The 25,347-nt window shown below is 44.7% G+C and overlaps 2 protein-coding genes across 11 annotated transcripts in view; one reads left to right on the forward strand and one right to left on the reverse strand.

The window, feature by feature from the left end:
• The first annotated feature begins 71 nt into the window (after positions 1–71).
• Positions 72–8,002, forward strand: gnptg (N-acetylglucosamine-1-phosphate transferase subunit gamma). The gene is made up of 11 exons (XM_023808037.2): positions 72–214; positions 433–487; positions 597–664; positions 900–954; positions 2,525–2,608; positions 2,704–2,797; positions 2,942–3,056; positions 3,352–3,434; positions 3,520–3,645; positions 3,764–3,845; positions 5,457–8,002. Exons 1-11 carry the CDS (start codon positions 139–141, stop codon positions 5,552–5,554), a joined length of 936 nt encoding a protein of 311 aa, XP_023663805.2. The 5' UTR covers positions 72–138; the 3' UTR covers positions 5,555–8,002.
• A 3,532-nt stretch (positions 8,003–11,534) lies between these two features.
• chlsn (cholesin) overlaps positions 11,535–25,347 on the reverse strand; it is a 92,346-nt gene continuing 78,533 nt past the window's right edge. For 9 of the 10 annotated variants that reach the window (XM_023808079.2, XM_023808078.2, XM_023808082.2 and 6 more), the window contains 3 exons: positions 24,451–24,680; positions 13,131–13,212; positions 11,535–12,565 (listed from right to left, as the gene is read on the reverse strand). In XM_023808079.2, the coding sequence (XP_023663847.1) occupies positions 12,383–12,565; positions 13,131–13,212; positions 24,451–24,680 (495 nt within the window). In that variant the 3' untranslated portion in view covers positions 11,535–12,382. Of the gene's footprint in view, positions 12,566–13,130; positions 13,213–24,450; positions 24,681–24,840; positions 25,183–25,347 lie in introns of those variants that run through there. The other variant, XM_072712588.1, reaches the window with a different exon arrangement.

Consider the following 25,347-nt stretch of genomic DNA (forward strand, 5'->3'; position numbering starts at 1 on the left):
GTTTATTTTTTGGAGTTTGAGAACGCGAAACATAACATTTTTCGCTGACGTCATTGGTCACGTTACCCACACTATCTGGTTCACTTATGGACGCCACAGTTTAGCTGGTTAGTAGTGTTGTATACATCTCTGTTTTATATGACAACAAGCATGCATCTTATTTCAAGAATATGCAGTTTAGGTCGGTTGTATGTACTGGTTCTTAGCCTACAGCGTAAGTACTTTTTTATCTATGACGTTGAAATGTTTGCAAATTTATTACAAGTGCTGTGTTCGCTGACTGCCTGTTTAGGCTGGTACGAAAATACTTGAATTTGGTATCCTGTATATGTAATTTGTACTTTACTTCTTGGTGATCGTGTGTGTTTGCATTTCACATTCAATGAAAACAGGTTCGTGTGCCTGTGTAACGTTGCTTTAATTTTAATCTAGTAACATTATCATCTGCTGGGAAGATGAAGATTGTGGAAGAACCAAATACATTTGGGTACGTAAAAAACAGTGTAGCCTATGTAGCCTACGTTTATTTTATTGTGTATTGTATTTTATGTTCTACACTTATAACTGAACGGTTTGACAGTGCCATATTCTTTCAGACTCAACAATCCTCTTTTAGCCCAAGGCAACAGGCTTCAGCCCAAAGTGTCTCCATCACCATTTTCAGGTAAAAGTGAATAAGAAACCCGTTTGTACTGTGACGGTCCCTTATGTCAGCTGGTGCTTTTTACGTAATTTCTAAAGTCATCTGCAAACATTTATTTACTTACATTTTCTTGCTTAAGGATGACATTCTAATGCAAAACATTTGTTTGGTGTTTGTTTTAATATTTTGAGTTTATTTTCATGGGTGGTAAGTGAAATCTGTGTCTGTATTTTTATGTTCTGCTCATCTGTTACAGGACCTCCTCATCTTCATGTCCTGGCTGGGAAGTGTTTCAGTTACACAGAATCCACGTAAGTACCATGCCATGTATGTGAGGATGGGTAAGGTGAGCGTGGGACTACTGCCTGGCCTGTAATCAGTCAAAATGCTATCCACCTTTACATCTGTAGCTTTCTAACCATTTGCTTGATTAACTGGTTCAACTGTAGTTTTCAGAATATTTGATGAAGAACTAGATGAGATATGGCTACATGCACCCAACCACTTAGTCTGGTTGTGGATATGGGGGGGGGAGTGGGGTCTGTCCCAGGCAGCATAAGGTACACCCTAGATAGGATTTCCCATAGACACACAGACAGAGCAGAGGTGGAACTCAAACGCTCAGTCCTGGAAGTGTTCGGCAGCTGCTACCCACGGAGACACTTGGGGTAGAAAAATTCTGGGAATTTTTGAAGCTGGAAACTTTCCATGGGAATTAATGCGACTAAACTGGAAATTTGCACAATTGCATGTTATAACAGGGAACTTAAATGTCAAATGTGAATTGAAGGGAAACTAAAACTATTCGGATTTTACCATTAATTCTATTTTGTTTTAGTTACTTTGGCATTTTTGTCTCTCTTTATTCATTAACTGTAATTCTTATTTCAATTATGTGGATTATGTTTTCACTGCTAGTTCTGGCTTTAATCTTAGTTTTCACGAACCCTAATAACCTTGTACCCTGCACTGATCACTAGCTGCTATTTAACAGCATTGTAAGGAATTTAAGTTTTGATGCTCACTTCAGATAAGTAATGATATCTCGACAATGACTCAAGAACCAAACACCATCTTTCTGGAGATGTTCATGACATTGTAAGCTAGCTTGGTACCACTTTACAATAAGGCTCCCTTTTGCCACTTGTAAATGGTAATAACTCATTAATGAAAAGAAAATTGTGTTATAACTTGTTTAACATTGTCTATTAATAATTTACAAAGTGCTATGACCTATTTAATAACCAGATTATAAACCATTCATTTATATGGGTAGCCTTAATGTAAAGTGGTACTGCAAACTTTAGTAAAAAATCAACCAATTTTAAAATATGTTACTTCGCTATTCAGTTTGTAATGTTATAATCACTTGTGGAATTTTTCATTTTGGGGGGCTTTAAAATGATATGAGAACCATTTCTGTACAACTTATATTAAGGGAGATATAGCCCCCCCCAGTAAGTTCAAACTTTGTTAGCTTAAATCTACCTTAATACTGATCCTAGACATGTGCAGTTTCGGTTTCATGGGATACTCATATGACCAAATCAGCATGCCATGTTTCATTAAAATCTATGATGATGAGGTCCAAATGTGTGATGATTTGACATGGAATTACCCTAATAGTGATATCATTGCGTAACTGAGTGCTTGTGACTAATTATGTGTGTGTAAAAATAAGCAGTGCGTCATGAGGCAGATGCTTAAAGTCATATTCTATGCAGTATTATCTATACAGTTTATTTTCTTTGTATGTGCTCTGATATATGGCAGAGTTCCATGGAGTTCAATATTTCCAAAATTCCCCAGTTTAACTTCCCATGGAAAGTTTCCTGAGATTGATCACAAATTTTCTGTTATTTTTTTTGGCTACTGTTACAGGTATAAATATGAGTTCTGTCCTTTCCACAACGTGACTCAGCACGAGCAGACGTTTCGGTGGAATGCTTACAGCGGGATTCTCGGGTGAGGGTTCAGTGCTGCCTTCTGGCACCACCACACAGCCAATCCCTCATGTTTGCCCATGGAAGCACCATCCTCACCCAGCTTTGTCCCTCCAGGATATGGCAGGAGTGGGAGATCGCAAATAATACCTTCACAGGCATGTGGATGAGAGAAGGAGACTCGTGTGGAAATAAAAACCGGCAGACGAAGGTATGGCCATATCGGGGGTTTGGTCGGCGAGTTATTCAGTCGGGATCAAGAGCGAAAGCTTAGGTGGGGGTAGTCTGCATTACTGAGCTGTGTGGTGAATAAAAACCACGTCTTTGGTTTGTCCACGTGCCGTGTGATTTTCAGGTCCTCCTGGTCTGTGGGGGCAGCAGTAAGCTGGCGCAGGTCTCGGAGCCCAGCACCTGCATGTACTCTTTGACCTTCGAGACGCCATTGGTGTGTCACCCACACTCGCTTCTGGGTAAGCCGACTGATCAGTACATATTTAAGAAAATTAAAGGATGCTAAACATTTGTAACATTAGTGCTGTGTAAGCAAAGATATTGACCCTCTAAGTTACATCAGAATTGTTTGGTGTTGCATGAAGTGTTAACGGACGGCAAAAATACAAAAGAATAACCTAAATATTAAAATCTTGATAGTATTCTGACAATAGCTTTGTAGAATGATAGTGGGACATTAGTATCCCATATCATCAAGAACAAGTCATCAGTGTCCCAACCCGCTTGTCACAAAGCTTTTCTGTGTATCTACAGTTTATCCCGTGCTTGGCGACAAACTTCAGAAGGAGTGGGACGAGGCAGAGCAGGCTCTGTACGAAGAGTTTGTCACGGAGCAGGTGAGAGACCGGACAGCTTAGGCTCTGATGTAGCTGTGTTGTTCTGAATGGTTCTGGTGTCACGGGTTTTGGTTCGTATTTAAAGGGATACAATAAACTTCTGAAAGACATCTTTGAGGAGGCGGGATACCTGAAAACCCAAAAGGTGAAGGAGACCCCAAATGTCCAGAAAAACCCCAAAAACTTTGAGTCCTTGGAGAAGTGCAGTGAGGTAACTGCATTTCAGAGTATTTACAGCATTTCAGAAACATCGTAAGTTATTCTGGATGTTTCTGTTGAATGTGAAAGTGAATAGCTTGGCTTGTTTTGTTGGTCTGTTTTGTCAACAGGAAGTTAAGAAACTGAGTGAGGAGGTCAAGAGACTTCAGGTCCTTCTGACTCATCACAACATTTCCAGTAATAAACAGCCAGGTGAGTAAGCGGCACCACACCGCAGACACACGGAGTAATCTCCGAAAAACAACTGGCCGAGTAAGCGGCACCACACCGCAGACACACGGAGTAATCTCCGAGAAACAACTGCCCGAGTAAGCGGCACCACACCGCAGACACACGGAGTAATCTCCGAGAAACAACTGGCCGAGTAAGCGGCACCACACCGCAGACACACGGAGTAATCTCCGAGAAACAACTGGCCGAGTAAGCGGCACCACACCGCAGACACACGGAGTAATCTCCGAGAAACAACTGGCCGAGTAAGCGGCACCACACCGCAGACACACGGAGTAATCTCCGAGAAACAACTGGCCGAGTAAGCGGCACCACACCGCAGACACACGGAGTAATCTCCGAGAAACAACTGGCCGAGTAAGCGGCACCACACCGCACACACGGAGTAATCTCCGAGAAACAACTGGCCGAGTAAGCGGCATCACACCGCAGACACACGGAGTAATCTCCGAGAAACAACTGGCCGAGTAAGCGGCATCACACCGCAGACACACGGAGTAATCTCCGAGAAACAACTGGCCGAGTAAGCGGCATCACACCGCAGACACACGGAGTAATCTCCGAGAAACAACTGGCCGAGTAAGCGGCACCACACCGCAGACACACGGAGTAATCTCCGAGAAACAACTGGCCGAGTAAGCGGCACCACACCGCAGACACACGGAGTAATCTCCGAGAAACAACTGGCCGAGTAAGCGGCACCACACCGCAGACACACGGAGTAATCTCCGAGAAACAACTGGCCGAGTAAGCGGCACCACACCGCAGACACTCGGAGTAATCTCCGAGAAACAACTGGCCGAGTAAGCGGCACCACACCGCAGACACACGGAGTAATCTCCGAGAAACAACTGGCCGAGTAAGCGGCACCACACCGCAGACACACGGAGTAATCTCCGAGAAACAACTGGCCGAGTAAGCGGCACCACACCGCAGACACACGGAGTAATCTCCGAGAAACAACTGGCCGAGTAAGCGGCACCACACCGCAGACACACGGAGTAATCTCCGAGAAACAACTGGCCGAGTAAGCGGCACCACACCGCAGACACACGGAGTAATCTCCGAGAAACAACTGGCCGAGTAAGCGGCATCACACCGCAGACACACGGAGTAATCTCCGAGAAACAACTGGCCGAGTAAGCGGCATCACACCGCAGACACACGGAGTAATCTCCGAGAAACAACTGGCCGAGTAAGCGGCATCACACCGCAGACACACGGAGTAATCTCCGAGAAACAACTGGCCGAGTAAGCGGCATCACACCGCAGACACACGGAGTAATCTCCGAGAAACAACTGGCCGAGTAAGCGGCATCACACCGCAGACACACGGAGTAATCTCCGAGAAACAACTGGCCGAGTAAGCGGCATCACACCGCAGACACACGGAGTAATCTCCGAGAAAGAACTGGCCGAGTAAGCGGCACCACACCGCAGACACTCGGAGTAATCTCCGAGAAACAACTGGCCGAGTAAGCGGCACCACACCGCAGACACACGGAGTAATCTCTGGAAAAACTCAGGTGACTTAATTTACCATTGTAATGCTGTTAATTTCACCAAACTCAGGAGGAAAGTCTCAGGCAGCTGGTGGTGCGACCCCAGCTGTACTTTCTCAGGATGGACACCTTCGTGGTGACCCTGGAGTGCTCCCTGGTCTGCTGTGACGATGTCTGTCGTCCATATCATGGCGTTGGAGCCTGGGAATCCTGTGCATTTGTCCTCGGATGCCTGCTGGTGGCTGGAGGGATCTGGGGATGGGTTTTTTCAAAGTGTTAGTGAACTGTGTCTGAGAAGCTCTGCCTTTCTGAAGAATTACCTGTGCATGGCCTTTCCGGATTATTCTCCAGGATTTATCTTCTGTCCTAACAAGGCCAGTACTGCCCAGGTCCCAAGCCAACCTTTATTACCAAATCAAATACCACTGACTTAAGTAACTTAGTTACTCTGAAATCTCTCTAGCTCCCTTTATTTTATGCCCATGTGGGTTTTTCCTGTAAATATGTCGCTTTTTGTAATAGGTGAGAACCATTGAAAATATCAGTGAATCAGACAGTGTTGTATCATGTTGTATCAAATTACTAATTTATGATCCTTTTTCTAGATGCTGTAAAAGCAAAGTGTAAATAGTTTTTTTGTTATTGCCGTATGTTTCAGGGTGGCGTTGTGGCCTGACGCCTGCAGGCCCATTGTGTGGTGTGTGTATGAATAATTTGTCATTGTGTTTGTGAGTGCATGCGCTGCGATGGACTTGCATCCTCTGCCTTCCAAGCTCCAGATTCTCCATGACCTTCATTGGTCAGGGTCGTGGGAGTGGCCAAGGCTGGGCTTTGCCCTGGATCGGATGCCAGTCCATCACAGGGGACAAAACACTCATACTCTCACGCATATGCAAGGTGTGATAATCTGCTACACCAGTGTTTTCCAGCCCAGTCCTTGGGGTCTCCCAGCCAGTCCTTGTTTTTGCTTGCTGCATTCAGACAGAGTGCTTTTATTGGCTGGACAGTAAAGTACACTACTCAAAAAAATGAAAGGAACACTTTATATAGCATCGAGTCAGTTAGACTTCTGGGATATTGACGTGGTCAGTTAAGTAGCAGAGGGGGTTGTTAATCAGTTTCAGCTGCTTTGGTGTTAATGAAATTAACAACAGGTGCACTAGAGGGGCAACAATAAGACAACCCCCAAAGCAGGAATGGTTTAACAGGTGGAGGAAACTGACATTTTTCCTTCCTCATCTTGTTTTATTTATTTTTTTACTAGTTTTTCATTTTGCTACAGTCAGTGTCACTACTGGTAGCATGAGGTGATACTTGGACCCTACAGAGGTTGCACAGGTAGTCCAACTCCTCCAGGATGGTGCATCAATACGTGCCATTGCCAGAAGGTTTGCTGTGTCTCCCAGCACAGTCTCAAGGCCATGGAGGACATTCCAGGAGACAGGCAGTTACTCTAGGAGAGCTGGACAGAGCCATTGAAGGTCCGTAATCCATCAGCAGGATTGGTATCTGCTCCTTTGTGCAAGGAGGAACAGGATGAGCACTGCCAGAGCCATACAGAATGACCTCCAGCAGGCCACTGGTGCGAATGTCTCTGACCGAACAATCAGGAACAGACTTCATGAGGGTGGCCTGAGGGCCCAACGTCCTCTAGTGGGCTCGATTGGCAATTGCCATAGAATACCAGAATTGGCAGGTCTGCCACTGGTACCCTGTGCTTTTCACAGATGAGAGCAGGTTCACCCTGAGCACATGTAACAGATGTGAAAGAATCTGTTGTTCAGCATGACCAGCTTGGTAGTGGGTCAGTGATGGTCTAGGGAGGTCTATCCATAGAGAGATGCACAGATCTTGACTGCCATTAGGTATTGGGATGAAATCCTTGGACCCATTGTCAGACCCTACGCTGGTGCAGTGGGTCCTGGGTTCCTCCTGGTGCACGACAATGCCCAGCTTCATGTTGCGAGAGTATGCAGGCAGTTCCTGGAGGATGAAGGAATTGATACCATTGACTGGCCCCCACGCTCGCCTGATCTAAATCTAACAGAACACCTCTGGGACATTATGTTTCAGTCCATCCGACGGCGCCAGGTTGCACCTCAGACCGTCCAGGAGCTCAGTGATGCCCTGGTCCAGAACTGGGAGGAGATCCCCCAGGACACCATCCGTCGTCTCATTAGGAGCATACGCCGACATTATCAGGCATGCCTACAAGCACGTGGGGGCCATACAAACTACTGAGTACAATTTTGAATCGCTGAAATGAAAGTTTGGCGAAATGGCCTGCTGCATCATTTTTTTACTTTCATTTTCGGGGTGTGTTTGAATTCAGCCCTCTGTAGGTTGATAATTTTCATTTCCATCAAACGATGTGGCATCCTTTCGTTCCCAAGACATTTCCCAGTCCATAGCAGTATAGATATCCAGCATGATTTTTTTCCCCATTCAAAGTGTTCCTTTAATTTTTTTGAGCAATGTATTAAATGACTAAATTTGCAGTCAGAATGTCAGAAATGTAAATAGTGTTCATCATTTGCCTTTTACAGTTTGTGTTTCATATTGCCTGCCATCAGCGTACATTGTCTTTAAATAGATTTATAAAAATGCAGAAATGTATGCTGGCTTTCATGGATTTATAAAGGGGAAAAAACAGTGGAATGATTGAGATGCTGTACATTGGAGCCACCACTGTGTGTCCCCACAGACTTAATTATTCTTGGCTCATAAAAAATGATGTTTGCGGTTGTGCATTCCAATCTCGCCAATTCAGGCAAACTGAGGAAGCACAGAGGTCAACAAGATGCCATGGCAACTGAGTAGAGCAGCACAGCAAAATATGAATGCATGAATATAAAGTAAATGCATTTTACATTCAGCCTTTCTAAGGCATAGAAATGAAACATTTTGTAGTAAGGAATCAAGGTCTCCTGGTGAGAGCCTGATATTTATTGTGATTCTTTTTAAATGTTCAATTTCTGTGTTCTGCCACCAAGGGATTGATAAAACATGGATTTCAGACCACATGTTTAACAGATGACACATGTGACAGAAACTTCGAGTAATCATTCACCGTAACAAGAGAACAGTGACCACAATATTCACATAAATCCAATATCAGATATTTTAGATAATGCAGCCGCAAATTAAATGTCCACTTGAGTCAATTCCATTGGTCCTTTAAAGACTTCTGACTCACACTAGTAAATATGTTATGTGTTATAAAGTAGGCTGCTAGCATCAGGCTGTTTAATCATATGATGCAAACCCAACCACACTGTCAATATCCATTTCAGATGCCCCTGAGCATATGGTAGGATTGTGGGTTCATATCTCACCCCTCACTCTGTGTATGGAGTTTGTGTGTCCTTCTTCCCATGTTCTGCAGTTTTTCTCCAGCAATCCACAAACAGGTGGGTGATGATTTGTAGTCCCTAAACCCCCCACTGAATGTGAGAATTTGTACCCTGTGATGGACTAGCATCCTATCCAGCATGTACCCCAGTCTGTGCCCTGCACTGCATGGAACAGGCTCCAGGCCCTGTACTGGATTAGTGGTTGGAAGGTGGACATACAGATATATTTAACAATACTAACTATTGCTGTGCCTTTCACATGCTGGAGACATGACATTTTTTTGTCCTTGTAAAATGAAACATTAATCATCAGCACCTTTCATGTCAGTGCATTTGCCAGTGAAAACAGGCACACTCTGGCCTCACTGCTCATGCATGTGTAAAAAAGTCTGTTTCTCAAGACGAATAATGACTCAAAAAATCATGAATCAAATAATTTACATCCTGCTTTCTTGAGCCGTCAGCTTTGTAATTGAAGTCCCCTGGCTAGATCATTCTGAATTTGTTACAGATCGAGATTTCACGACTGAAAAATATCTAGAGTGAATTTCTTGCCCAGTATTGGAAACTGGAGAAGGGTGGAAATTTAGTTCTTATCACCTCTGTATGGGGTGTAACACGCCGATGTAACACCGGCACATTTTTGCTGTTGCAAAATCAAAATTTGTTGATAAGTCAGAAGCATCCACCTCAGAGCTGATGTAGGCCAGAAAAGATGTTGAAATGTAGCCGTTAGCTGGTGCGAAAAGCACAAAAACTAAATTACACACAATTAATGTCACTTTCAGACGCCCCCCCAGACACTGTGAAGTTCATGCTTTCTGTGAGCACATCAGGCTAACCTTGGCATGTATACCAGGTTATCATTTTACTGAATAACAGCTTTTAGTACGTTAGATACCCAGTAGTAGTAATTATTTCCAGTCTTCCCTGCCTATTGTTCCACAGTCGAGGATCACCCACAGCCATATGCGCATGACCTGCCCATCGCATTATTCCCTGATCCGCATGCCCTGCGATCCACCCACCCTGTACCAGGGATGCCTGGTGAGACAGCGTGCCACCCGGTTGCACTCCACCTTGTAACCTTCCGCAGCGCGCAGGGAAAGCGCTCGCGCAGCTTCTGGAGGTGTAAGCTACTGGTAATGATTACACCCCAAGCGACTGTGCGAGGGAGGCAGGGAGCAGTGAGGTTACCGAGCTGTAAAACAAACCCTGGCAGATAGCTGTGAAAGCAGGCGGGAGGCTGCAGGCCACGCCGGAACCGCATCCTGTTATTCCGCCATCAGGGCCTGCGCTCTGCATAGCGACTAATGCTGCCCACAGGCTGGAAAACAAACCGACTGGGTGTTTACTGTCGCAAATGTAAGTCACCTGTTTCAGAAACCAGCCTGAGATCAGCTGCCCCCCCCCAATTGCTGCAAACCCATTACAGGCTGTAATGGTCCATTTATGACATTAGACCCACCACTGCATGGAGTTTTTAAAAAAGTTTTCCTGATAATTATGCTATTTTCTCTCTGGGTAGGCTGTGCATTTATGAGGCGATGGCCGTACGCGGTTCCCTATTGCGTAAAAAGCTTTTAAAGACGGGGCTGCAAAGTGCTGACTTGACTCTGAGCACGTTAATGGGAAACAGAGGGAGCGTGCAGAGGGTGTGAAGAGCCCCCGCGAGGGGGGGGGGGGCTAATGCAGTGCTCAAATAGACTCCCTCACGCTGCGCACGGACACCAGCCAACTGAGGCCGCACTAATTCCAACAGACTCCCTCACACTGCCCCCCTCCAAGACAAATAAACCCACGCCACCTTCCCAGAATTCACCACTTCACCTCCGTGTGCAGCACGCCTCTGTGAGAGTCTTCCAGCAGACTTATGGATGGATCCATTCCCAGTGTTCCCAAGGTTGTGGGTTTGAATCCCGTGGCTGGAAAGAGTAACCATACCACCCTTGAGCGAGGCCCTTCACCCCAAGGCTGCTGGGCACCAGCCACCCTGCTCTGTCCCCAAGCTCTCCTCATTCCTATTTTACTTTAGACAAACACATCTGCTAGAATAAGTAAATGTAACACACTCCCCATAACCAACGTTCATCCAGTCACAGCAAGCAGAAGAGCGAGTGACCAACTGTGATACGACGAAAATTGACATTTCAAACTCATAACACCCCCAGACAGCATGGCACTCTCCGTCTCCACAAACCTTAAACCTTGACTGGGTAAAAATGTATAGATAAAATAAAAGCATTTAATTCCCAGACGCAGAAATCCCACTGGCCATTAAATATATTTTTATACGGACAGTTTCCTACACAGGACCTCTTTAAGGGCCACAGTGTGCTAGTTAACTTAAAGAAATCCTGTATTACAATCTTATTTCCCCAGAAGCAAGTGACCAAACTATGGTTTTCAAACCCTTTCACTGTCCAAATCAGACTCACAACAAACATTTTAGTATTTTTGTGCTTATTACTTCTGTGATATATTATAGAATTAGAGACGCAGGGTTGGCATGGCAGCACTCAGCAGAATGGAGTGTCCGTGCTCTGACCCCAGCTGAAGGCGCCCCCCCCCCTCCCTTCCACACCGCTGCTCATACTGCTGATGCGTGACTGTCAGGCACAGCGCCGGGCAGCAAAGCGGGGTCTTCGGCAGTGTCACACATGCACGCCGGCCTTGGCTGGCCACACCTCAGCACCAGGCACACATACCTGGAATTAAAGAGACAGTCGCACACGCTCAACTTCCATTATTTAAACACTTTTAAAATGTAATCAGATACTACCAAATATACACTGTTGTTCTTCAAAGCTTTTATTTCATGTACCATAGATGTCTTTTCAAAACCCTTTAGTCATATAGAAAGGAAAATTGAGACAAAATTATGTATATAGTTGATGAGAACAGTCTTTCCCTATTTGGTAACAGGAGAGCATTGTGATGGTCAGTGAGTCACAGAGAGAACTTTTGGACAGGCAATTGCACCGGTCTCATTTGGGGAGACGTGTCAGGTGGAGGAAATTATTGCTGGCATTTCACAAAATTAATTCATATATAAATAAATAACACACAAGAGGTGCAGAACTTCTAATTCTAACTATTCTAAGCTAAAAAATGAACAATCTCCTAATTGGTTCATGGCAAGCCCTGTTTTCACCCCTGGAAACCCTGAGATAAAGCAGACAGGTGTCACTACATTGCTGCTAGTTGATATTTGCTGTTGATTGGTTGCTTTAGGTTTCCATCAACTTAAAAAAAGTGAATCTGGTTCACTTCTGTTGACTGAATTTGACAAATGGGTAGATCCACCTTTCCAACTGCATTGGCTACTGAACATAATAAAGTATACCTCTTTAAAAAAAAATACAGTCAAATACAGAACAATTAAAACAAATTAAATCATAATGTAATTCATAGCAATAACACCCTGGTGAGTAACATTGGACATTCCTTAGAAACATCACAAAGGTTCAGGTGAACAGTGAATCTAGAAAGACTGACTATCATATGCTGCAACTTGTACTGGACTGAGCTGCTCTCTATATCTAGCACTGAAAGCCACCCAAAGGCCAGATGGGGGTGTGTCCAGGCACTCATGTTAGCTGGCCGACAGAATCCCAGGGTGTGAAGGTTGCACTGGGCTGCATCAGGACAGCAGCTGGACGACCTCCCTGGCTCTCTGCGCCCTCTGCTGGCCGTCGCTCTGCTGCGCCCCCTCCCCCTCCAGCTCCCGCACCAGGGCCTCCGCCTTCTGCACTGTGGTGTCCCGTGCACCCCCTTTCAGCCCCTCCAGGTAGGACAGCAGCACCGCAAAGTGTTCCTCCGGGATCTGTGGAGGAGGGGTGGAGGTGTGAAACGGGCTCACACACGCCCCCTAGAGCTAAATGCTCACGGTGAACGAAGCAGAGAGGCCTCACTAAATGGTGACATTAAAACTGAGCAAGATGGCTTAAAATTTCCGTCCAGAGCAACAGCTTCTTTGTCACACCCTCCAGGTTTGAGTGCAGGGACCAAAACGTGAAGATCTGTGATCGCCAACGTGTCACTGACACCATGGTTTGTATTCATCAAGCCCTTCAAAAGTTGAATCAAGTACTTCAATGGTCTTACGCCAAGATTTTCTTGAAATCCCAGGTCCAACAATTAGACATTAGATCAGCCAGCAGTGTGGACACCTTTAAACAACATAACATACAATTTTATTTATTTTTTTACAGACAGGCCTTTTCGTGATGTTGATCATCTTTGTTTTATTACCTGTGAAGCACTGTGTGACACTTGTTCTTGAAAGGTATTGCATAAACAAAGTACTTCATTGGTGGAACAGGGCAAGTACATGGAACAGAGATTCCATTTCTGGGGGGTGGGCGTTAGGGGACCCAGCAGGCCGTTACCTTCTCCGTGTCGAACATGTGCTGCAGAAGCCAGGTCTGCCTCGTTTTCTGGAACCTCCATTCCTTGCGCTTCTCAGACCAGCTGCCAAGAAAGGAGAGCCGATCAGGGCGTCTCGCGGACGCAAAGCCAGCCTGTTAAATCGAGGGTGACCAGCACGGGGGGGGGATACGACCCAGACAAGCAAAACAAGCTGGCAGGACAAATCTGTTATTGGGAGAAGCTGGTACAGCAAACCCGTTAGGATGATACAAACTAAACATGGACGGCAACACGAGGTTTTAATATTCTGTGCACGATTGGTATTTACGGTGTCATTCCAGCTTTCTGACAAACGGTGCTGACGAAATGGAGAGTAATTTAAATATTAGTTGTGTTTTGGGAACAGTTATAGCTAAGTGCAAGAAATCGTAATTAAGATTAAAGGTGGCACCTACTATAACTTTAAACTACCAGTTCACTAATTAAATCACTTATTAAAATGAATGATAAAACAGTGCTGGGAGAAAGCGCCTCACTCCTCTTTAAAATCCAACAAAATGCCTTCATAAAAATAACCGCATTACTCTGCAAGCTGAAGACAGACATGACCTTTAGCACCTGATGAAGTGAGACTTTATTCTGGGCTGGGGGTGACGGGGGGGGGGGGGGGGTCTGCAAAGGGATGGGGGTCTGCATAATGAGGCGCTTGAGAGGATCTTGTTGACCCGGGTCACTCCGAGGGTGGCGCTGAGGCGGCGCTATGCACAGCCCCGTCCTCCGCCAGCGGAGATTCACACGCAAAGCTATGCAGCTGCTCAGACATTCCCTGCATAGTCGACGCTGCCTTAGAAGGAGGCCTCGAACCGGGAGCACACCAGCTATCTCATAACTAAGAGAGGGGACAATAGCAACAGGGATCTGCTTGCATACGATGCAGAGGCAGTATCTTCACAGTACTGGGATTTACACACTGCATGCAAACGAACTGAGAAGTGATTTACATCATCTGCATTTACATTTATTCAGCAGATGCTTTTGTGTCCAGCGACATATGGAGAGCGGGGCCACCCAGGAGACCTGGAACAACTGAGGATAAGGGCCTTGGTCAAAACATCACTCTGCCGGCCACAGGAGTTGAACTCACAACCTCCTGGACATAGGCACATGCCAAACTGCCTAGTGGACGCTAAGTGCCTGAGCTAAGCACTGTCCCCTTTCCTCACATGAATATTAGTGAAAAGTAACAGAAACTATAAAGGAAGCATCTGTAGAAAAATAATATTGACTTAACCATCACATTGGGTTTTAGATTGGGTTTAAGATCCGTACATGTATCCATAACTAGTTAACTGTAGTGTTGTAGTCAAGACCGCCTAAACCGAGACCAAGACATTGCTGAGACTGGAGGGTATCAAGACCAAGACACTGTCTCTCTGTCCACCGTGGGGTCCCTGCTCTGTCTCTCTCTGTCCACCGTGGGCTCCCTGCTCTGTCTCTCTCTGTCCACCGTGGGCTCCCTGCTCTGTCTCCTTGATGTTGACACATCAATGGTCACCAGAGAATAACACCAGAAAATAACACTGAAGAAAATAACACTGAAGAATATAACACCAGGAAATAATATTGAAGAATAACACCAGAGAATAACACTGAAGAATAACACCAGGAAATAACACTGAAGAATAACACCAGAGAATAACACCGAAGAGTAACTCTGGGGCAGTAACACTGGGGATGTAACTCTTAGGGAGGAACACCAGAGAGTAATACCAAAGAGTAAGGCCGTATTTCCAGGACGATAACATCAAGGAGTAACACTGGAGGTGTAACACTGAGGGAGGAACACCAGAGAATAACACCAGAGAATAACACCAAAGAGTAACTCTGGGGGAGTAACATCTGAGAGCAGTGCCAAGGCCGTATTGCCAGGAGAATAACATCAAGGAGTAACACTGGAGGTGTAACACTGAGGGAGGAACACCAGAGAATACCACCAAAGAGTAAGGCCATATTTCCAGGACAAAAACATCAAGGAGTAACACTGGAGGTGTAACACTGAGGGAGGAACACCAGAGAATACCACCAAAGAGTAAGGCCATATTTCCAGGACAAAAACATCAAGGAGTAACACTGGAGGTGTAACACTGAGGGAGGAACACCAGAGAATACCACCAAAGAGTAAGGCCATATTTCCAGGACAAAAACATCAAGGAGTAACACTGGAGGTGTAACACTGAGGGAGGAACACCAGAGAATAATACCAAAGAGCAAGGCCGTATTTCCAGGCCAATAACATCGGCATGTCTGATCGGTATGTCTTTCTGATGGGTATGTCTGATCGGTATGTCTTTCTGATGGGTATGTCTGTCTGATGGGTATTGGTATGTCTTTCTGATGGGTATGTCTGATTGGTATGTCTTTCTGATGGGTATGTCTGATTGGTATGTCTTTCTGATGGGTATGTCTGTCTGATGGGTATGTCTTGATGATCGGTATGTCTGATGGGTATGTCTTTCTGATCGGCATGTCTGATTGGTATGTCTTTCTGATCGCCATGTCTGATTGGTATGTCTTTCTGATCGGCATGTCTGATTGGTGTCTTTCTGATGGGCATGTCTCATGGGTATGTCTTTCTGATAGGTATGTCTGATGGATATGTCTGATCGGTATGTCTTTCTGATGGGCATGTCTAATGGGCATGTCTTTCTGATAGTCATGTCTCATTGGTATGTCTTTCTGATCGGCATGTCTTTCTGATGGGTATGTCCGATAGGTATGTCTTTCTGATGGGTATGTCAGATGATTAAACAAATAAACCAGCACAACATTACAGTAACTAACAATAAATAAACCACTAAATTATATGTACTGTTAGAGCATTTATGTAATTTATTTAAACTTTATTTTACCAGTAAATGAACTGAAACCAGTTCTCACTGCTTTATGTGCTTTTCGGGAGAAATAGCAGATAACGCATTGGAACTTCCTGGGATACAAACGTCATGCGTGTGACTAAAATCTTCAGCCAATAAGGGCAAAGTTGTGTCGTCACGGAGGCGGTTCCAGTTTGTGCTGCACGGTCTGTCTCAAGTCGTCTTGCTCTCGCGAGGATTTTGTACCATGTGACATGGTGACGCGTGGTGACGTTTTGGAACATTTCTTTACCGACTTCGCTATCATGTGATGTGTATGAAGTGTGTGGACTGTGAAGCACTGTGTCCATTGAGAAAATGTATACAATGTAACGTTTTTAAAGTAGATGCATCTGACTGGTTGCATTTGAATTGAGGCGCGTAATGAATAATGATAGTGTTCTGTGAGGATGTGCTGTTTTCTCTTTTTTCCCCCATCCCATCGAGACCGCTATGTCCGAGACCAAGACAAGACCAAGACCAAATAGGGTCGAGACCAAGACAAGACCAAATAGAGTCGAGACCAAGACAAGACCAAGACCACAAAAAAATGGTCTCAAGACCGGTCTTGAGACCAAGACCGGTCTCGAGAACTACAGCACTAGTTAACTGTGAGGCAAACATCAGCAAAGAAATCCAGGATTTGAAGGAACAACCTTCTTAGCAGGGGCCCAAAGGGCTAACCTGCAGAGTAACACACCGCACACAGAAGTAACAGATAAACAGATAAGTTTGGAATCACTGCTCCATCCCTCCATCCATCTGCTAACTCTTTTATACAGCTAGGTTTACACTAACAGGTTTTATCCAAAACACAACTATGAATCACAATATCACAGTAATAAGGCAGCGAAGCACACTGGGATGGTATGAAAATGAAATCATCCACAGGTCTGTTTTTAATATGCCGCTGGTGAAATGCCTGATAACAGATGTGCCCTAATGCCCCCACCCCCCACCATGCCTGAGAGAAGCCATTTTTGGAACGACCCCAACAATAGGCGCAGTAAAGAGGAGTCACATGAGCAATCACATGTGGAGCACATCTGTGTTGGACAGCCCACGTGTTTTGCTGTTCATTAAATCTGATTGATCTTCAATGGATTGATTAAGCCGATTATTACTAACCGCAATTTAGGGACACTGCATCAATCAAGGTAAGCTGCAGCGCTTTTATCCCAATCAAAATTTTACCTGAAGACCCCGAGTAGCAGGATAAGCGGCTGGGAGATGGACGGAGTTTGTCTAGCTTTGCATGTTGGGATAAAACCATCCAAGAGGCTTTGAACTGAGCCCAAGCAGCGCCGTTCTGTAAGTCGACCACTTCATGTGCTTTAAAGCCAGGCTCATCTGACTTTGATACATTAACAGGGAGCCTGACTAGACGACGCGATTCTACAAGGGTGGTAAGGAGCCTCGGAAAACCATCACCGCAATGAGGCCAGACCTCAACATGTTTCTCCACCCAGCGTTTTGTAGAAGGAAACCATGATTTTATCGTCAGTTAAGCTGACATGCATGCATATCAGTGCGGTGTTTTTATATATTCATGACCACCGACCCACACGCGTGTGCACACATACTCACACGCACAATTTTATACATCATATATTCACATATTCATACCCCAAAAGGCCCCAGCTTCTCTGAACCCAGAACTTTTGCCTCAAATGGCCCCACTTCAGACTTACAATGTTCCCGACGTGTTATTTTTATATGAAGGAAATACACTTAGTGAGTATTGATTTGAACTTGGCTGCTGTGATGGTAAACATCATTGGTCACTATGACAATGTATACAGAGTGAAGCCAGATCCCAGGCTACCAGGCTGAGTGTCTCCTGCTTTTCTGTTCAGGACAGCGACTGAGTCACACACCGCAGATCATCGATGGCCCGTGATGAAGGAACGATCGCGTCACTTGACATTAGGGCTGCCATGCCCCGGGTCAGTCAACGGTCACCATACTTCCTAAACAGCAGGAGTGACATTTTGGGCTCATAGTTAATTAAATTATATTGTGTGTGTGTGTGTGTGGGGGGGGGGGGGGGTCGGCCAGTTCTGCTATTCTGTTTTTCTTTACATGCTTTCTGGATCTCAGAAGACCAATTTACCATGAACCTGAAGCAGATATTTCTGACGAGGCAGCCCCAGCAAGCGTTAAAACAAAAACATGGGTAAGAGGACAGACTAGCAGAAATCAGAGAGCAGTGATACCTTCTTCCAGCGTAGGGTCCAAGCAAAAGAACGCTCATCAGCTACAAATACGAAGGTAGTTAATAAATGCTCATTGGCGTTTTACTTACACAAAAAGGTTCTGACATCAGAAGGAAAAATGATTGGTTCAGAGAGATTACCAATCAGATTGTAGAGGAGGTGGATTAAAGCAACTAGAGGAGGCAGGACCAACCAATCAGATGTCTAGGCCCTTCCTCCTCTAGTTGCTTGGACCCATCTCCTCTACAATCTGACTGGTTGTCTCTCTGAACCAATCATTTTCCTTCTGCCCTCAGAACATTTTTGTGTGAGTACAACTCCCACAAGCTTAATAAGCTCTGTAAGCATCAGCAGGGCTAGACATAAGCCGCGGCACCGCGGCCAATGGCCGTCGTGCCTTTAAAAATTGGCTGCACGCCTCCTCAAAATTGAAGTACCTTACGGCCAAGATTGGCCTGCCTTTAATGTTTGTCTGGCCGTATGCCCCCTTTTTACCGAAAGTAACGTTCATTACACAAAAGACTTGCGCACGACACGGTCCACTTTACCTCGTCAACAATCGATGCATCTGTACTGAACCCGAACCCAACCTTCGATACGAGAAACGAGGTCGACCCACACATCTCGTAATTCCCAACTACTGAATGAACCGCAATGAATTCTGGACTAATACGATCATGTGTTCGTCGCATGATTGGCTGGTACGGTATGTATCGTCCAGCCTACTATGGAGCCACAGCAATGACAATGGTGCATCATCGGGGGTTACGTTTTTGATTGGAAAAGCCATCCGACGGTTTCCGAATAACAGATAGGTGTCCTCTTCGGTAATCATCGTGTAGTTGTCGTCTGCTGCTTATGCTGTCACCATGCCTCGCAAAGATCGAGAACGTAAAAGAAAGCAAGCTGAACTCGCGGCTACTGCCGCAAAATGTTGCAAATTATCTACTTTGTTCAGGTAAGTGTCAGATGGTGTTGTAAAAAAACATTTGCCGAGGCAGAGCAGATTTGACTCAGAGAAGTACCAAGCTCTGCTGGGAGGATATAGGACTGGTAGCGTGCAGTGTGCAAAAATTGTCATCTACTGTACACTAAAAGAATACGGGTGTTCTGAGCAAACAAATACAAAAATATTGACGGCTCCTTTATTGTTGGATTTTGTTTTTTGAAATAAAGCTATATATATATATATATATATCTATATCTATATCTATCTATATATATATATATATATATATATATATATCTATCTATCTATCTATATATCTATATCTATCTATATATATATATATATATATATATATATATATATATATATATATATATATATCTATCTATATATATCTATCTATCTATATATATATATATATATATATATATATATATATATATATATATATATATATATCTATCTATATATATCTATCTATATATATATATATATTCTGTCTCAAATTGAAGGTCGTATTGCGTAGGTTGTCTAAACTTGGTAATTACAGTAATTGGTAATTAGTGACTCAGTATTGGCCCAATGCCTTTTTGGAAAGTTTCTGCTTTTTTGAAAATAAAAAAATGCATCCTTTATGGAAATAAAATTCCTCCACAAGGCCCGAGGTGTCCTATGAAATTTAAATAAATGGAAAAAACATTTTTTCAAATTCAAATTTTTAATTTGTCAATGACTTCACAAAAAACAATACCACTGCACACTAGCTAATTTACTCCAGATTTTGGCCTTGTGCCCAGGCTTAATGGCCTTGTGCCCTAGAAAAAATATGAATAGCCAAGGCCAAAGTGGCTGTGCCCTCCTAAATCCTTATGTCTAGCCCTGCATCAGTCAATAGCAATATAATAGGGCACCATTCGAAAAGGCAGCAACAGCAGCATTCAAAGTGCAGTGTCCAGCATGCGGCTGGCCCTGCGCGTTCAGAAAGCCGCCGTGTTGTTTTAGTCACCCGAGTCCTTCGGCCTGATGCAGCCACCCCTACCCTCCCCAGAGCGCGTGTGCTCCTCTGCGGGAACTCGGATAACGCTAATGGGGCCCCGTTAAGCAATGCAGAAAATGTGTTTACTGGTGTTTAAAAATGGCACCATAATGAAGAGGCGGAGATGGAGAGCAAGCCAGGGGGAGGGGCACACATACGTTCTACGGAATAATGCCTCTGTATACCAAAGCAGGAAAGCTAGCTCCGCAATGACTGACGCCACAAAATGTCACATAAGTCTTGTGACATGCCTTGACCTCTCAGTGCCCGATTCCAGGTCCTCACATGCTGGGCTCCTGACTAATTAACGCTCGCTACCCTGTTTACTGAAGGTACAGCATTATTTAAATCATGCCAAACAGAACAATGCGGTTAGGGACCAACTGCAATTACGTCATGAAACTTAATGAATTAATACGTAACTCTGATTAATCAATAATGCATGGTCTAATGAGGCAACGAGTAGTTAGGCAATCAATTTATTAGCTTCTTATACTTATCAAATAAGCAATACATCTCAACTCATATATAACACAGTTTTCACATCTTAAAAACAAGTAATTTGCAGGATTCATCCAGTTATTAGTGTGATAAGAGTAAAAATATTCCTGTTTGGATGAAGAACCAGAATACCTGACCAGTACACCCACACTCCATTTCAGCTTGACACTTCAAGTAAAATATCACAGCCTGTTATTAAGACACAGAATAGAATCTTAAAAATTAAATTGACGCAGCTTAATTAAAGGGCACAAACACAGAGGATGTTCTCCATCGTTATAGAGCCATCAGCGAGCGACTGTGGGAACGCATGTAAGCAGTGTCCCCATTGGAGGAGTCAGGAGCTCTGTATGAAGGCAGCGTGGTCAGAGGAGGCGTGGAGGATCATACAGGCCATTTTTAAGTCAACGATTCTTTCAAGCCCTAATTCTCGCTACACTGAGCCACATCCCATGCTTGGCTGTGAGTGGAACAATTCAGCTGCTGGCTGTTAAAGTGTTACTACAGCGTACTGCCTCATCCATATGGTGTGGGGACCGGCCAGGCTCCCAGCGAAGGGGCCCATTTGACAATCGGCTCTTTCGCTGTTTATCGTTTACGCGTGGACGGTTGCTGTGGGTGAGACGGGAGAGAGGGACACATGTAGGGGGTATGAAGGAGATTTACCTCGGGATCCCATTTCTAATAAAGCGAAGTCACCCTGCTCCCTCCAACCAGATCCGCATACGTCATTACACTTTGGCCCCATACTTTTGCTGACGTCATCGCCCTGCCAGGTAGCTGGGGGGGCACCTTGCCATCAGGACACCAGGGGAGCTCGGCAAAACCCCAACCCCCCCAGTCACCAGATTCAGGGAGCGCAGCAGACATATCTAGATTTACACCTTATAATCCTTATAAATCAGCTAAACTGCTGACAACCCTTACGATTCATGTCTTTATGATTCATTCGGATCTTACCACAATTATAGGCAAGTTTCCTAGCAACCGAATCTTGTTGCATACATTATTTTCTTTCACCGCAGATCAAATCACAAACAGCACATTGGGCAAGAAGCAGTAACGCTGATCTGGATACCTTTTTCCGTGTGAAGTGACCCCCCCTCACCCCCACCCCCCCTGGCCGTGCTCTGCAGGGGCTGCCTCCTTTCGGCACAGCTTAATGACTTTGACTGCTCATCCCTCACGGCTCATTACGCTAAACACACACCCAGCTCTCCCCTTCTGCCACTCTGACCAGACATAAACACTAACCCTGTTTTTCAGAAAAGCTACAGATGTTTCTCAGCACATCAGGTGCCATGTACAATATCTTCGGAAAAAAAAAATCCCAAAATCCACTTCTAGCGTGCGCACTTTATTTCCAGTAACTCTATAGTAGTTCCTTACTCCTGTGAATAATCAAAATCTAGACCAAATCTGGACCCAAAAGTAAGCAGATCCAACCTTGAGGTTTAGTCCGCAATGCTTTCCTGTTTCATTCAATATATTTTTAAAATAATTTCAAGGTTAGCCTAGCATGCCTTAACACAGGCCAGTTCCAGCATAACCACACTATAACAAACAAAAGTTAACGCAGCTGGCTGCAAGAGTATTAGTAGTATTTTTCCTTTTGGAGGAGTGTCATGGGCGGACAGGGACAAGGTGTTCTGCTTCTAATCAGAGCAATGTTTGTTTGGCAAACACCAGAACAGGACGAAACCCAGCCGCGCGGAACAACTGGATCCAGATGACGGCTAATTGGTAACATCAGCAAACCTCGCCCCCCAACACCCCAGCTCTACCGTAAAGGGAGGCAAAAGCAGACCCGCGGAATGGGGACACATACACCCCCACGCTCAGCCCTGCACCCCTGCATGTCAAACAGTTTCCTGGGTCTCACAAATTCTTGAAGATGCTTCCCATTCTACAATGATGCTCAGTGTCTTTTTCTGGAAGCATCTACCCAGCCTGCTCATGAGTTTGGTCTCCGTTGCAGAAAAGCTCAAGCTCTCTCTCTCTTAAGAGGCTTTGGAATAAACTGTAAAGTGTTTTTCAGCTGGATTCTCTCCCACTCATACATATATACATGTAGTTTGTGCATGCTGTAAATGGCTGATAAAGTTCAATATACTAGATACTTGATTTAAAGCGCTTGCTGAGTCACTTAGCACTGAGGATTTGAACCTTTGGGATTCAATACTCAAGTATTCAAAGTGGTATTCCTGCCAGATACTGATTTTGTATAAATTTGAAAGTTCCCTATCTAAGAAATTTAACTGAGATGTATGTGTTTTGCTGAAGGTTTGGAAGGTTTTAGCGTTTTATCTCCTCTGTGTGTGTGTGTGTGTGTATGTGTGTGTTGTATTTTCCAAGGAGGGTGGACTTAATATGCAATGCTGCACATCCCAGAGGATTCTGGTACATGCTTCCCATCCCTCATACTCTGAGCACTTCCTAAAGTGAACTTCCTGTTTTATGCCTGTTACCCCACAGGACGGACAGGGATTGGCAGCCCGAGGCAAGTCGTACGCAAACCAGACGCCACTCTTCTGTTCTTCCATTGCTGAAAACAGAATGTCCTGCCTGGAGCAGAAATTGTCTGAAGAGCATTTTTTGGTCAAAGTGATGGACAAGACCAATACATGTGTGTGTATTTTGACCACATCTACAAATACTACACAAAATGCTCTCCTTTTGTTTTCAGACATGCTGGACTTTTTTTTGGAGAAGCAGGAACACGCAGCAGGGCTGAGAGAAAGCAGGTCACATGGCATCATCCATATTACTTACGATGGTCTGATGGTAATGCAATATCCAGCCTATTATTTATGCCATTCTGTTATTACCAAACCCAGTAAAATGTCCCCAGCCAGGGTTCTCACAATGGCAGGATGTCCGATGCCAAGCAAATAAGAAAAATATGTCCTTTCATTTCTGTCTGACTGTATATCAAAAACAGAGCTGTTATGAATCCTGAGGTTATGCATAACAAAGGGGGGACAAACTTGTTTATGAATTCCTTCAAGATGGGAAAAAAGAAGCTACAGAGCAAGGCATTCTGGCAAAGCTCCAGGTGATGGATGCGAGGGCTTTGTCTTCAGGAATGCTTGACATAATTACAGTAATTAGCATGTGGGCAGCATGGAATTCAATGGGATTATCACTGGGATTATCTGACATTGGGATATTCTTCCATCGTGACAATCATTCCCCACTGTGACAATCCCCTATCATGACAATCCCCCATCATGATAATTTCCCATCGTAACAATCCTCCATCTTGATAATCTCCCATCGTTAACAATCCCTCATCATGATAATCTCCCATCGTAACAATCCTCCATTGTGATAATCCCCCATTGAGATAATCTCCCATCATGACAATCCCCCATCGTGATAATTTCCCATTGTAACAATCCTCCATTTTGATAATATCCCATCGTGATAATCCCCCATTGAGATAATCTCCCATCGTGACAATCCTCCATCTTGATAATATCCCATCGTGATAATCCCCCATTGAGATAATCTCCCATCGTGATAATCTCCCATCATTACAATCCCCCATCATGATAATCTCCCATCATGACAATCCTCCATCTTGATAATCCTCCATCTCCCATTGTTACGATCACCCATCATCATAATCTCCCATCATGACAATCCCCTTCGTGACAATCTCCCATCATGATAATCCCCCATTGGGATAATCTCCCAGTTGTACAGGGAGAGTTCATCTCTTACCATGTGAGATACTCCAGGGCCAGCTGGGTGGCTGAGGCCTTCTCCATCTCATGCTTCTTCACCGTCTTCCCCTCTGCTTTCATCCTATTCTTCTCCTCCTTATTGCGTAGCTTCTTCATCTTTCTCTCCAAGACGCGCTTCTCTTCTGGGCTCAGGTCATCCTCCCCGCCTTCTGGCTGCTCTTCCTCCACCTCTTCCTCCGTCACCGCGGACGCCCTGTGCTCCGAGACCTTCAACCAGACAGACTTGTCAGATGGGCACTATCCCACACACCTCTGCCACAGGCTTCAGTTTCACGCTGTTTCCTAAAAGCAGAGCATTAAGTGTGTAATACATTATTCATACATGGAGTTTTCCCATGTCTCCAGAGACAGTGTCTTCAGCACCTACCTGGCATTTCATTCCAGACGTGACATTTTTATACAAAGTGGCTCACAATCCCCTTCCACTTACATAATCAGAAGCTTTACATGAATGACTTAAGTACCACAAAGACACCACTATGTTAAGCCACTGCTTAGATCAGGGCTGGTGTTGCAGTTTTCATCCTTTCATCTCAGTTGCTGTCCAAGACTGCTGTGGCTATTCTGGAAAATAAACTAATCATCTAATGATTCTAAGACTTAACTATGGGAAAAAAAGACGGGAAAGATCAGTGGAACTTTGAGCTGCAAGTCCTCAGAAGCAGAAGCAGAGATACACACACGTAAGGTTTCCAAAACTGCAGATCACCCCCCCACCCGCTCATATCCCCATCCTCCTTATTGCAAGATGAGAAAATCGAGAGGACTTTGCACTCCCCTTCCTTTAATATACTGATGGTGCTTGAAACAGACATGTGACCCCCAAATCTGAGAACAGATTGGCAGACCATTGAGGTTAGAGGGCATTTTACAG

This window comes from Paramormyrops kingsleyae, chromosome 5 (assembly GCF_048594095.1).
Source record: "Paramormyrops kingsleyae isolate MSU_618 chromosome 5, PKINGS_0.4, whole genome shotgun sequence".
In the NCBI taxonomy this organism is placed as follows: domain Eukaryota; kingdom Metazoa; phylum Chordata; class Actinopteri; order Osteoglossiformes; family Mormyridae; genus Paramormyrops; species Paramormyrops kingsleyae.